The 15,607-nt window shown below is 38.5% G+C and overlaps 1 protein-coding gene across 2 annotated transcripts in view; it reads right to left on the minus strand.

Annotated features, from left to right (window-relative positions):
* The window catches only part of VEPH1 (ventricular zone expressed PH domain containing 1), a 761,239-nt gene that overhangs the window by 495,447 nt on the left and 250,185 nt on the right, over positions 1 to 15,607 (minus strand). Inside the window, exons 5-6 of one of the 2 annotated variants that reach the window (XM_082249205.1) lie at positions 15,288 to 15,454; positions 314 to 388 (exon numbers count right to left, since the gene is read on the minus strand). In XM_082249205.1, the coding sequence (XP_082105331.1) occupies positions 314 to 388; positions 15,288 to 15,454 (242 nt within the window). Of the gene's footprint in view, positions 1 to 313; positions 524 to 15,287; positions 15,455 to 15,607 lie in introns of both variants that reach the window. The other variant, XM_082249204.1, reaches the window with a different exon arrangement.

Raw genomic sequence — 15,607 nt, forward strand, 5'->3', positions numbered from 1 at the left:
TGTTTAATGACTACTTCACAGAAATGAGAGTTACAAAACTACTAATATAAAGATAACTTCTATTTAAACTATGATAGTAATTTTGCAATTACGTGGGAGGTATTGAATCATTATTATTGCTTAATTTCCAAGATGATATTAATCATCCAGTTTTCATCATTCCAACCACGCACTTTCATTATCTTTACCTAACATTTGACCTAATTTTGTAACAAAATGCAAATGGCAGTACTATTGCTGCAATACTAAGGATAAGGATATGATAAAAACTAGCTAAGTTGGAATTTACATTATACAGTCAGAAGCTACATACCTCATTCACATGACCCACTGCTCCATAAATCTTTGCTATCTGTCCAATAAGTCCTGGGAAATGTTCACCGACTTCCTTTAATGTGGAAAGAGATCCAGTCAGTGTGAGAGGTTCATATGATGATATGTCTAGGAGTATGTTAAGGACGATATCACTATAACTTGGATCAGATAAATATTCCATAAGGTAAGGGACAGTTTCTGTTAATACCTATCAAAAGACAAAAAAGCACAGAAAATATTCAAAGCCATCATAATATTTTATAAGATGTGACATTGTCTTGCCTATTTATTCTCAAGCTTTTAAAGTATTCTTATTTCAGATCATAAAAACATAATTATTCACTTTGAATATATACAATAAGAGCGCATAACTAGAGGCAGCACAGAATAGGGAAATTGTCACATGGCCTATGACACTGAGGGGCCTAACCATTACTGCTTCCATTTATATATCAGCTATATCATTCCTTCTAATCCCTTTTTTACTTTTTCTAATATGCTTTCTTAGGCTGAAGTTGGCTTCTAGGGACTGAACAGTGGTAAGCTGTTACCAAGCTTCAATAAGAATTACTATCATAAGGTCAGAAAGAGACAAGGTTTGTATACTCCTGGGATGCATGAAATTATTTGCCTAGGCAAGGAAAACAGAAAATAACTGAAGAAATGTGAAAAAAAAAAAAAGTAAATACGATATGCTTTTCTCATCTATTTACTAATGCTAGCAGCATAAGGGTTTTTAAAAGTAAAACGATGAATGATTGAGAGAGAGAAGTTCCGCTTTAATATGGGACAGTAGGCAGGATTCAATAACCACTTAGCATTTTTACTTAAGTAAATAAAATAAGAAGCAGACACCTGTATTATTTGGAAATATATAGGCCGCGGCCGTTTATTATTTATTTTAAAATAACTTCAATAAATAAATATATAATTAAAAATTTAAACACACTCAACAGCCTAGCCACCACAGCTCAGGCCGGATAAATAACATCACATTTCAAGCATCAACTTCCACTCATAAACATATAAAATTGCCCTTTTGCTATAGCAAAAACGACACCACTTACTTATTATATATCTATATATATATTTATTTATTTATTTATTTTTTTTTTTTTTTTTTTATCAGCCGCGACAAAAAAGGGGGGGGGGGATGGGGAATTCACACTGCTAAATCTTCTGAGGCGAATGAGCCCCTCTGAGGAGAGCTCTACCTTATATAGGGGCTCAGAGGGCTCTAGAAACTTCTACCCTATACCTATTCCTATAGGTGCTCTGACCCCTGCAACACCACGCCCACTATTTCTATTCCCTCAGGATACCTTAGGAGTCCCTCCCTCTTTACCTGAGGAGAAAAGGAGGGAGAATTACCTTATGAACTTATTCTACCTATTTCCCCAGCCACTCTCCCATGAGGAAAAGGGGGCTTATTACTGTTCCCCTTTTCCTTTCATGGGACAGTAGGCAGGATTCAATAACCACTTAGCATTTTTACTTAAGTAAATAAAATAAGAAGCAGACACCTGTATTATTTGGAAATATATAGGCCGCGGCCGTTTATTATTTATTTTAAAATAACTTCAATAAATAAATATATAATTAAAAATTTAAACACACTCAACAGCCTAGCCACCACAGCTCAGGCCGGATAAATAACATCACATTTCAAGCATCAACTTCCAAAAGACAGAAGGGGGAAAACTAACCCCTTCTGTCACCAACGACCCCGCACCGCGGCCATATCAACACAATCCGACAGGTCTGCGTTAAAAACATCCAATCCTATCTCGGAAAGATGTACCCCATCATCCCTGTACAATCCTTCCGTACCCCCTTCCAATTCCCTATGTCTGAAAGACATAACACCTATACTAGGCAAAAGTTTAGCCAATGACCTATTAATCCTTCTTCTTATCCTTTCCAAACTCTTCAAATAAGGTGAAAATAACCACCTCAGCCTTTGAACGATTTCAGAAAAGATAATAACAGTATTTGGTGACGACAACCCAAAACTAAAAAGATCATCCCTGATTCTGAAGATCAATTCCAAAGTTTTTTCTTGACCAATATCGTTTCCTCCTAAATGCACGATAAGTGCATCCGGAGGAGGAAACAATGATTGTAACCTGTTTAACTCAAATAGTAGGTCAGCCCAAACCATGCCCCTCCTACCATACCAGTATACTTTGAATTTCTCTGGATCCAGTCCCAAATTCTCAGAGTAAACCCTCTGTCTTGCCCTCTTGAACGCCCAAAAGATATACGAATGCCCGACAATCCAAATGATCCTTTTTCCATCTGAAAAGAATCAAACAAATGAATTAGGTCGGATGTATGATTGATAGCAATCTGACTTCCACCTTCCAACCTTTTTTATTATTGAATCTTCCAATCCTAATCTAGATGCCTCAGTGGCTGCCCCTATCCGAAAAGAGTGTGATGTCAAATGCATTCCTGGTAAATTTAACTTGACCACACATTTCTTGAAAACGCTATTAAATTGATATTTAGATAAGTTTGCACCTGATGCATGAATAAAAAGAGCCTTTTCACCAAAACTTGGTCTTAACTCAAGATACTGTTGCAATGACTTAACTGGGCATATGAGAGAACCACTGAGAGCATTTAAACAAATAACACATCCTTTACCTACCTGGTCTGTTTTTGACCTTCTTATCCTTATCCTCACTAAGTTACCCTCCAGACTTACCTCCTTTCTTAAAATATTTAATAACTCTGAAATCCGAAAAGCTCCAAAAAATGCTAGAGAAAAGGCTGCTTTAAACAGGGCAGCTTCGAAAACAGAAAAACAAACCTCACCTGTGGCCATACATAGGTCCAAAAGAATTTTTGGTGTAATTGGACTGCGCTTATCACTGCTATAACTCCTCCTCCTATATCCTTTAAGCGCCTGCTTAACTGTAAAAAACGACACACAAGATGGTAAATTTCTCATTTTTTGAAAAAACGAAACTCCGGCCAAGATTTTATTCACGTGTGCCCAGGAGTAATTTTTCTTGAATAAACTATTTAAGAACAACATAACAAGTCCTTCAGAAAAATTATGTTCATCTTCTTTTAGATCCTTCAGAAAAGAAATCCACATCAGCCAAGCTGACTGGTAACCTGCCATGGTCGAAGGGGCTATGGAGTGTTTGATATTCTCTGTAACCAGACTTATATCAACTCCCATAACTTCCTTGGGAATTTGGTACCCACTTGATCCGCCTCTGGTAATAGTTGGAAAAATCTGCTCATCTGTTGGCGAGATAGCGCATCTGCCATTTCATTGCTCTTACCAGGCACATGTCGAGCCTTAAGCCATATATTATATTTCAGACATAAATAAATCATATATCTCAAAAGAGCAATGACTGGTGGAGACTTGGATGATAAACAATTGATGGCGTACATTACTCCTTTGTTATCCGTACTAAGCAATATCCTTCTATTACTAAATTCTTTTCCCCATATTTCCAGAGCGACTATTATGGGAAAAAGCTCCAGAAGAACTATATTTTTCAATAGACCTTTTCCTCTCCAGCTTTGGCTCCAGCGATCTGCGCACCAATGGTTTCGCCAGATCGCTGCAAAGCCTATCGAACCAGCAGAGTCAGTAAATAATAAAAATTCTTCATCAATAATGAATTCCTTCTGCCATAAACTCCTCCCATTGAAATGTTCTAAAAACTGAAGCCAAACTAACATGTCTTCCCTAATATCGCTGGTCACCCTAATATGAGAAAAAGGGGATTTTAGCCCAGAGATTGCTAAGTACATTCTCCTGGAGAACGCCTTTCCTACCGGCATGATCCTTGAGGCGAAAGCCAGTAGGCCCAAAAGAGATTGAATCTCTTTCAAACACACTTTTCTTCTCCTAACCAGATTAATTAACATACCTTTAATCCTTTGAATTTTTTCTTCCGGCAATCTGAACTCCAGCGCCGCCGTGTCTATTGTAATTCCTAGGAACTCCAGACATGTGGTGGGATACACCGTCTTTTCAACCGCCAATGGGACTCCAAACTTACTACAAATATTGAAAAACGTATTTAATAATTGAAGACATTCTAACGATTCTGCTTTACCCATGAACAAGAAGTCATCTAAGTAGTGAATCATAAAGTTAGAACCTGCGACTTTCATCACTACCCATTCCAAAAAACAAGCAAAATCTTCAAAATATTTACATGAAACTGAACACCCCATCGGGAGACATTTGTCGAAGTAGAATTTGTCCTTAAAGAAAATTCCCAAAGAGTTAAAACAAACCGGGTTAATGGGGAGTAGACGGAAAGCGGATTTTATGTCCGCTTTAGCCATTAAAGTCCCTGCACCTAAAGCCCTAAGCTTCTCAAGAGCATCCTCAAATGAAGCATATGATACTGATATTAAATTTGGGTCTATCTGGTCATTTAATGATTCCCCTTTGGGAAATGAAAGGTGGTGAATTAATCTGAAAGAACCTTTCTCCTTCTTTGGGACAATACCTAATGGGGAAACTCTAAAATTTTTAAAAGGAGGTGAAACAAAAGGACCTTCCATCCTTCCTTCCAAAATTTCTCTATCTAATTTTTCTTGGACCACACTAGGGAACTGATCAACTGATTTTAAATTGTTAAACTGCCTACAACCTAAACCTGAAAAGGAGGGCAACAAGAAACCCTCCTCAAAGCCCTCAAACAGTAGTTGAGCCCTCACCTTGTCTGGGAAAACTAACAGGTAGGGCAACATTTTTTGTAATTTCACTGGGGAGGTTGCCTTTTTGAAGGTTCTGTTGGTTGTTAGCGGACAGTTTCTTAAAACATTTTGACACCGGGTGACTTCCCCCGCAAAATGCACATTCATGCCTATATCGGCATGTATGGGGCCATTTACACTGTCCATCATTATAGTTAAAGCAGATCCCTTTTCTATATGTAGTGGTGGACTGCTGCGAGGAGGGACCAGGCTGCTTGACATAACCTGATTTCTGGGGTAGAAAAAGGTTAAGCCACAATCCTACGTCCTTAATCCCCCATCTTAAATTCCTGTGCACTGACAGTTTCTGTCTAAAAGCCTCATCGTAACTATACCATCCAAAACCACTGAAGCTCTTGTACGCTTCTAAAATAATATCCAAGTGTTGGAAAAGTCCAACACTCTTTTCAGGTGACTTCTCACAAAGAACTGCAGCAAAAATAAAAAAGGATTGCAGCCAATTGTTAAAATTCTTAGCAACAGGCCTTTTCCTATCCTCTTCTGACTTATCATCTTTTTTGTCACTCTTACTAATAAATTCTCTAGCTGATGGCAGAAGAGATAGTATATCCATAAACTCACCTCTCCAAATCTTTTCTTTTATTCCCGGTGATAGATGAAAGCCCAGCGGTGACACCTCACAAGGTATAGCTTCCTTAAGACATGTTTCAGGAATATTTTGTGACCTTACCACCTGTCTACCATCTAATTCAACTAAATCCACCATACTCTCCTGCATACTCCTGTCTTTAGCTAAGCCCCCACAAGGTGGCGCCCATACTTCTGCTGCTGACAAAGCTGGCTCTGCAACCTGGCTACTCTGAACCAATCTACTGTTTTGCTGCAGCTCCCTAACATCTCTAGACAATTTAAATAACATTTCAGATATATTGGAGAGAATTGGCAGCGTTGTCCACTCACCATTCTCATTATTCTGCTGTGTTTGTAGTCTCTCCTCCAGCTCCTCCCCGACCACCGGGATTGCTTGACCTTCCACCGCCGGCTCTTCAGCTCTCCTTCCGCTCCCGCCCTGTATCTCTTGCCGCGGAGACTCTTCCGGCACCGGAGCTTGTCTTCCACGACCGGAGCCTTCCTCATTTCTTCTGCTCCCGGCGCCGCTTGATGACGCTGACTCCCGGTCACTGCGCCTGCGCTGTGTCCCGGTCCCGGGCCTTCTCGCGGGAGGTCTCGCTGGTGACTGTGAGTGCCGCCTGGCAGGCGTTCTCTTCCTCTTCGTCCGTCCCTCCGAAATGACGGTGCTTCCTCTCACTTGACCCGGACCTTCTTCCATCTCAGCCGTATCTTCTTCCGTCGGCGGGGCATTCAAAGCTGGAATCACCTCCGCCCGCACGTCCGCAGCAGAATTTCCACCGGCTGCTTGTCTCGCATTCCTTGGTAAGCTTAAGCACATTCGTAACCACTCCTCACCACCGTCCTCCCCTGCTCTTTCTATAATTTGTCTCAATAGGCTCATCCTCTCGCCTCAGAAGTCTCCTATACTCCAAAAATTGGCAGCTCCTGAATTCACACTGCTAAATCTTCTGAGGCGAATGAGCCCCTCTGAGGAGAGCTCTACCTTATATAGGGGCTCAGAGGGCTCTAGAAACTTCTACCCTATACCTATTCCTATAGGTGCTCTGACCCCTGCAACACCACGCCCACTATTTCTATTCCCTCAGGATACCTTAGGAGTCCCTCCCTCTTTACCTGAGGAGAAAAGGAGGGAGAATTACCTTATGAACTTATTCTACCTATTTCCCCAGCCACTCTCCCATGAGGAAAAGGGGGCTTATTACTGTTCCCCTTTTCCTTTCATTCTGCATCAGGGCCTCATGGTTTTTAGTTTTACCACTGAATATATGCTATTAACCAAGTACAAAAAGGTTATACACAGTCTGCAAGAAAAATATCCAGTACACAAAGTATAATCAGAAAATGGGATGAAAAATGCCGCTATCGACGTGTTCATAGGATAATCTGATTGTTAGTGCAGAGCTTTCGAGAGTCGACCAAGACAGTTCATCTGATATTATCAAAAGGGACAAGCACGAAAATTTTTCTCATACAGTACCAGATCGTATGATTTTCTTTTAATCAGCACAGTCTGCATCCGAAAATGTAATACAATACATGACATCACTTCTTAATGTTTATTTTGTCACACCAGAATTTTCGTAACTTTAGTAACCTCTTTATTTTTGATATGAGACTAGCATGCAAAAAAAGTTAAGCGGTCATTTGTCCAATAATCAAATCATGTGTACGAGGCATAAAGCTTTCAGTGATTTCCTTTTCCATGATACCTGTTAGTATGCATTCTACTATACTGCTGATATACAGGATAACTAAAACCAAAAATGTAATATATTGAAACATGCCAGTCCTTAGATGTGGTGGCCGCATTTATTTTCTTTTTTTTCAGGCTAAAAACATTTTCAGCAAGTGTGGAAAATACCTGTTAATTGCTAGAAATGCTGTTTCACTACCTGTAAGTTGATCTGGTAGCATAAAACTATGTTATCTTTCTAAACTACCGACCCACACTCTTTTATTTGCATTCTCTGTAATGTAAAACAAATAAAAGCTTGAATTTGAAGAATAGCCTAGGTTGTAATGACCAATGCCATCATCTGATCTGGCAGCTCGACCACAAATACCTCACCCCTAGAATGTCCAGGAGATCCAACAAAATTTTAAACAGTTTAATTCTTAATGCATGTACCAGAAAATGAAAAATCAGTATTGATTGGACTGGCCATTTCAGTTGGAATAAATCGCATTGTGATATATGAATGACCAACATATTTAGAAGGTATTTTGTAATATTTTTAATTTGTTTTAAAAGTACTAAAGGCATAAATTCTAAGTCTTAGGATGGCACCCCTCAGGGATGGACTAAGACAAGATTCTCACTTGCTTCTATCCCCAGCCTGCCTCTTTTGAGACCTCTAGTAAATACCATTCTGTAGATCCATTTTAATTTTTGAATTACACATAATAAGGTAGTTATTAGATATATTTTATGGTATGGATAAATTATTATTATTTTTTTTTTTATTATTTGTTGTTCAAGTTTTCGTTGACACCTGGCTACTACATGGGTAGTGTTTCTCCAGAATTATATGTCTTTTGCTTGGGTTTTTAACCAATGCATATTAATTGTCCTCTTCTGCTTTTACCTTCAACATAACCAAGTATAATTGTCTTTCCTGTTATTTAGTTCTTCCTATAAAATGTGCAAAATGTTCCAGCTTCATTCACTGCACTCTCTACCATGGGCTGTGTATGCCATGTTCCTGACCACTGCTCTCTTTCCACACTTTCCAGTACTTTTTAGGTCTTTTATTTTTGCACTTGCATTTCCAACTGCCAGAGGACCCTTTGTTGTTAATAATTGATCCAAGGAGGCAGAAGCAGTCTACCATTTCTTTTTTTGTTTTTTTTTTTGTTTTTTTCCAAAAAGATTTTTATTGAGAGATAAGAAAATGTTGTTCATACAGACAAATAACAAGAAAACTTTTACAAACTTTTGGCATAAGAATGAACATATTGAACAAGTAAATTTCCGCCCTATGTATTTACCATAATTTCTGAATTTAACCACCATCCCTGCAATCATATCCTTGGTTTTCTTTATATTTTCGATGTTTCTGTTTTGAAATTTTGGCTATGAGGCTCTTGAGAGCTTATACATTTTCAGCTATAATTGTAGTGTCATTAGCATGAAGATTGTTTGTATTACTTCCACCAGTCTGCAGACTTCTATCATCTTCCTCCAGTCCTACTTTCCCTATGCTTTATTTTCTAAACAAAAATTTAGAGAATTGCCTTATTCATTTGCCAATCTGGAACCAAGCTGTATTTCACAGCAAAAATACTGTTCTACTCAGAGCACATAAATTACTAGGAAAAAACAACTGTGCTCTTCCTAATTTAGTCTGTACAATAGAGTAACATGAAATTTCTTTCTAAACTTTATAAACTTCCAGTAAGTAAACTCTGCAACAATCTAAATGAATGTCAATTGGCAAATGTTTCAGCAGGAATCAGACACAGTTTACAGTATGTTTAAATGTTATGTAGCCACATGAAGGAACCATGCATTCTGCTTACATAATCACCTTACTGAATTAAGTGATAAAATGAGCCCATGCCAAAGTAAATGGCTTTCATTTGTATACATTATCCTGTGATTACACATAGCTTTAGAAAAATACATGTTTTAACTTAAAAAAGATTTTGAAGTCTACATTGTTATTATGTTGCTGAATGCTTCATTTTCACAATTTACAGTATACCATCTCATTATTAATGCAAAGCATGGCATTCCAATGTGTCTTCTATTAAATACAAAGCATTTGTGCTTATGTTCCAAGAATTACTGAAAACAATAAGGTTCTTTATCACAAAAGAAAAGGTATGTAGAGGTTGATGAAAATTTAAAACACGATAACACCAAATTTTATGTAGATCCATTATATGTAGCAGATGAAATATTCCCGTCCAATGCTAGTTTTAGTTATACAAAGCTTTATTCCATTTTACCCTTTTCATTTTGAACATGCTGCTTTGAAAAATTTGCATGAAATAACTTATAGGCTTTTTTTCTGATGCCTATATAACAACAAAACATGTTAAGGATATAAAGCATGGAGTGTGTTCATGTACGATGTGTAGAGGCAATTTTTTGCAGTATTACAAAGCAAAGTGCTGTTTATAGTTTATTTTATTTTTAACGTAATTGAAAATCGCAAAATTCACTTTATTTAAGTGTATGCAGGGGTGTAACTACAGGGGTTGCAATTGCAACCGGGCTCCATGCTCCAGGGGGCCTGTGCTGCTCCTCTGTACACCTGGATAGGAGGGGTGGCGGGGGCAGCATGTAAAGAAATCATTGTTCTCTTTTTTCCTCCTGTAGCTGCAGGAGGAAAATGGAGGAGATTGGTTCCTCTGTATGCTGCCCCCGCCACTCCTCCTATCCAGTTCACTTGTGTTCTGCTGTCTCTGGGCCCCTGTGTACTGCCCTGGTTCCCCCCCCCCCCCTGCCCTCCCCCCCCGCCGCTACTATGCTACCTTCCCTCTCCTGCCGGCTGCTGCAGGGGATTTTTCACAATAGAGAACCAGGAAGGGGTCGGTAAATATGTAATTTACCAGCTCCTTCCTTTTCTGAATGGACAGAGTCATAGTCAGTGACATTGTAAAAAAATAAAATAAAAAGATAAAAAATAATACAATTAAAATACCAAAAAATAAAAACTACTGACACCAGTGGGTGAACTTCCAGGATCGCAAAGGTCACACTTGCCACAGGGCCCCAAGATGGCAGGAAGGGGGCCCACTGCAGAACTTGTGAAAGGGTCCCGCTGCGGGACTGTAATAAAGGGCCCCACAACGAGAGTAAAGGGCCCCAGGATCAGTGGGAAGAGCCTCAGGCTTGAAGGTAAGGGCCCCCATCAAGGGTCTGGGGGGCCCTTCATGGTTTCTTGCACCGGGGCCCTGAAGGTTCTAGTTAAGTCTCTGAGTGTATGCATCGCAATGCTATGCTGTGACAGGTAGTGTGTGTGTTGTGCTGCAAAAAAATTCATATTTTGGCGACACACTGCAACCTACCTCATCCCTCATCACAGCATTGTGGTGTGAACTTAACATGGATCTATGCAGATCACCGCAGCTCGATGGAAATCGTGTGAATGAGCCCTATAGTATATGTCCCGCCTTGTGTACTGAATTAAGATTGCAATAAATCTTAAATCTAAATAAGTCTATTCTTATAAAGTTTTGGATAGAGTGGAGAAGGAGCTTTACTGTTGTCTCTGTTACCACTAGAAATATTACCTTAACCTGTAACTCCCCTGGGCAAGAAATAAGGGAAAATGTCTGCAATCAGGGGACAGGCAGCAATAAAAACTAGACAATAAGTTTGTTTTTTCTGTTTGTGTACCTGTCACGTCACCAGAAGTGAGGGGGAACCAACCAAACAGTTGCTGTACACAGACCATAATAAAGCAGAACTCTTGCCTTGAGCTGTACACAGAAATGATTGTTCTAGGCCTGAATCACTGCCATGGAAAAAAAAACATCTAAGTTTTAGCCATACCAGAAAGTACAGCTAGCACTGTACTTCCAGCACTTTGGGGATGAGAGCTATGATAGCTGGGACTCTTACACAGTGGAGCAATTCTGCCAACATATAAATTACCTTACATTTAAAAAAAACTCAATAGTATTAATAGTGCAATGCTATCCTTTATAGTCTCTTACCTTTATAATGTTTTTTTTTTTAAAAACCAGTAAATACTGCATATATGATTTACCACCAATAGATACTGCATAAGTGATCCAACAATAAAAGAAATGTGAAAAAAAAATGGGGTCAATCATGTTACATAAACTTTACCCACTGATCAAAACACAATTAGGGGAGTTCTTAAAGAATGGGTAATATACTCTTTAATATGTCAATGTGCCTCCATATGACACAGATTTATGTACCTGTTAAATTGGTGTCTAAGCTACCCCATCAGGCTCCAACCACTACAGCATCATTAGATGCCAGGAGCCTGTCGCCTGTGAAGCTGACATCGCCCTTAGCAATCAGCAACAGAGAGGGGGTAGTGGTGGCAAACATGCCGCTCTGATACACTGCATACAGAAACAGGCACAATTTCTGTTATCAGATCTATAACATTTGCAGATATGTATACAATGATAATCAATCAGTAGGACAAGAAATGAAATCCAAATTCTAGTCATAACAACATAAAACAACACATCCCAATGTGTTAATATATATCCAAGTCCCAAAATCAAATTTGTATACGGTTCCTTCACTACAATCTGTTGCTAATAAAATCTGTGCAAACTGTACTAGTCCAAATACATCCTAGGGGGTCTATTTTTGAAAATTAGCATAGCCATTTCATTCAGTGACTATGCATATGCATTCAGTCAATGCAAACTGGGTACAAACAAATGTTGTTTAGATTATTTTCCGGTTTAAACAAATGTTATTTTATTTTTTTGATGTAGTAAAATGCCACATTATGGCCACTAGATGGAGACGAGGAGAAAATAGGACATATACTATAATAATTCTATAGAGCGCCAGAGGAATTAGCCAATATATGTAATTATTGGTTACATATATTTGCTAATTCCCTCTAGCATTCTCTAGAATTGTTACATTGTATCTGTTATTACATCCATCTAGTGGCCATAATGAGCTATTTTACTACATATACAGTATATTTAGATGGTAAAAAAAAAAAGCATCATGTCATCAGAAAGAGGGATTTGGTTTTGCAATGTGTTATATTTAATACGTTTTCTTGGTTGGAATATTGTCAGAACTGCCTGTATTAGTCTTGGAGTTGTACTAATGACCTAATAACCTAATGTTCAGGTCTTGTTTGTTATGTTTCCTTGGTGTCGCCTGATTGCCAGGCTGTCTAAGTGTTTTGTTATGCACATGTTTATTAAAAAGATTTTTAAAAAAGCATTGCGTGAAATGTAACTAGACGTGAAACTTTTTTGTTTTTAGTTTTGGATAGAGTGGAGAGGAATAAGAGCCGGTTCACACTGGGGCGACCTGTCAGGCGACCTGGTCGCCTGACAGGTCGCCGTAGGTCGCCTGCCATAGAGAAGCTGTGGACCCTTTCTAATAGGAGCGACACTCCGACTTAGAAAAAGGGTCCGGAGCTTCTTTGGGGCGACCCGGAGCGACCTGCATTGACTTAAATTATATGAAGTCCGTGCCGGCCGCTCCGAGGTCGTGATGCAAGCTGCGCGCCGCGACTTCACAGGTCACCCGGCAAAGTCGGCTCGCCCCAGTGTGAACGGGGTCTTAGAGCACCTGTCAGTTTTCATTGTTGTCTGTGTCCCTGTTAGGGAGATTCAGCCTCTTTATTTGTCCTGTTGTTTACTGTTATCATCAAAGTGAAAGTGTAAGAAAATATAACATTTTGTGTTGACATCAGAAAATAGTGGGGAAATCTTTCAATAGGGGCACGGGTTCTGATGACCCTTGCGACACCCCTGAATTCCCTACCTTTAGAGAGAACTCCTCTTACTTCCTGTTTTGGCTATTGTACAGGACATGAAGTGAAATCTCCCCAATGGGACACAAAAGGCAAAAAAAAAAGAAAAATCTGACAGGGGTTATAACCCTCCCTTACTTTGTCCAAAAAAAAAAAGTTTTGCCTTTAGTTCAACGGTAACAACTGTCTGGAAGAGTAGGGCAAACTGTCATCCTAGTGTGAATGCAGTTTGGTTCTAGGTATATGGACGGAGAGTGGATGAAGTGTAGGTACACTGTATGCAAAGTGACGTGTGGTCACCTACTATTAGCCATACAGAGATTCAACCATAATATTGTTTGTTTGTTAAGCATAATAATTTGAGTCTCTAATATAAATGATGGAAGTATGCAATATGGAAAAAACTGATAACGTTTCTTAAGCGTGACATTTGTAATATATTTTTCTTTAGTATAGAATTATATTCTATTTAGTACTTAGCAACATGTCATTTTTTCACTTTAGAATGGGATTCATTTTTCGTTAATTATTTGGTAATACGTTTATTTTTTTTTTTGTTGGCTCTTTAATAAAAAACATAGGGACTTTTTAGTTACAGCAAATGTTGTGTTTATCAGAAAAAAGGTACAGAGTTTTGAGCATTTTCTAAGAATGACAAAATGAATTAAGACTGAAGACCCAAAGAATGAAATAACACATATATTGGCTGTCAATTTGGAAAATATACAATAATAGACAGCTGCTTAAAAAAAGTAGTTCGGACTATACCTTACAAAATAAATACAGGCTGAAGATTGACCACCCAAGCAAAACAGAGTTAGAGCCAAAGATCGAATGTGTCTAATCTTGAGACTAACATTGAGTATCACATGACTTGCAGCCAAAGACCACAAATTTCTACATCCTGTTATTCCACTAAAGGTACATGACATCAGTTTCTGTAACATCAGCTGAGTGGTCAACATGTAACTGAATGAACTAACGCCAACATACAAAATATGATTTACTCAACAACCACCCCCCCCCCCCCCCTGCCTTTTGTTTCTTTGCAAATAATTTGTATTTTCTGAGCAATGCAGTTAAAGTGTTTGTAACCCTAACAAAAAAAAAAAAAAAAGAGAACCTGTCCCCTCATATAAGGTTAAACAGCACAGTGCTTGTGCTGTCTAACCTGTCCCTCTGTAGGCTGTAAAATTGCTGTCTTATCCTGTCTGGTTCTGCCCTCCTCCCTGTAAACTGACCACGGTTTATCGTGGCTGCTAAGCCCTGACACCGTGGTCAGTTTACGTAAGATTAATTTTAACAGCATTCGAAATGTTATCAATGTTGGCACTGCAAGTTGTCCATTCAAGTTCAATGGATATGTACTAATAAATATTAGTCCGCTGGGTAATGTAAAAGTAATATTGTAGGGTCCCTGCTGTTAATAAGTCATTTTTTGTTTGGGACCTCTACCCACACTTCACAGCAAAGTTATTTTATTTTCAGAGAGTGCGTAAATATGGTACACAAACCGAGATATTCTTGTTCTCTTTTCTTCATAGAAAATGCAAGAATGGGCATCCACATGCACAGATTTTCCAAAAATTCAGACAGTCTGTGTGTGGTAGCATGTTCCTTCAACATAAACATACACAATCTCTCCAGGAGTTCTAAGTTTTCCAAAGTCAGTCAGACAACAAGCATTCTTAAAAGATCAGTCATAGCAAAAACTTTTTTACTCAAAACAACTTCCATTTTTATATCAGAGGTTTTTTTTTTCTGGATTAATATATTTACATTAACATATATTTGGAAAAAATCAAAACAAACCAGCTAATTTTTTATTTTAACTTATCATCACGGTTGAGGCAATATTACATTTAATCATATCATGAAGAAATTAAATGGTCCACCAAAACTTGTATGTCTTTAAATGTGCATGGAGACACCAGTGGTAGGCCATTAACACCATTATTCCCAATATCTCTGATCCACTGAGCCTGTTACAAGGAGCTTCATTCACCGTGTTGGACTTTTAATAATACAGTGGAAGGATAGAAATGCCTTCTGCTGCAAGAACAGAAGAGAGATCTCTTAGTTGAAGGGTGCAGAACTAAGAACTCATTTGGGAGATCTTGCTCCTAGAGCTGAAATTAACCCAGGGACATCCATCTATACCTGAAATAACAATGGACAAAATAGTATCTATATTACCTTGGGTTGTTTAGTTTTTGCAATAGCTTGTAGTAACCTTAGCATGTGATGAGTTTCTCCTTCATCGAAATGGGACATCTGTGATACCAGTTCCCTCAAGCAATGATTTATTGGTTGAGGTCTCATCTCATAGACTGATGGAAGCACTCGGAGCAGCATGCTATTACCTATAAGAAAGAACAATGTGTTGGACTGAAAACAGATTCCTGTGCATTGACACATACAGTTCTGAACAATTTAAACTTATTTTCCACATACTTGGCTATTTGTCAGAAAATTCTTGGACTGTATAGCTAACAATATTATATATACATTTGTTT

The sequence above is a fragment of the Pelophylax lessonae genome (genome assembly GCF_965119305.1).
Source record: "Pelophylax lessonae genome assembly, chromosome: 3".
Taxonomy (NCBI): Eukaryota; Metazoa; Chordata; class Amphibia; order Anura; family Ranidae; genus Pelophylax; species Pelophylax lessonae.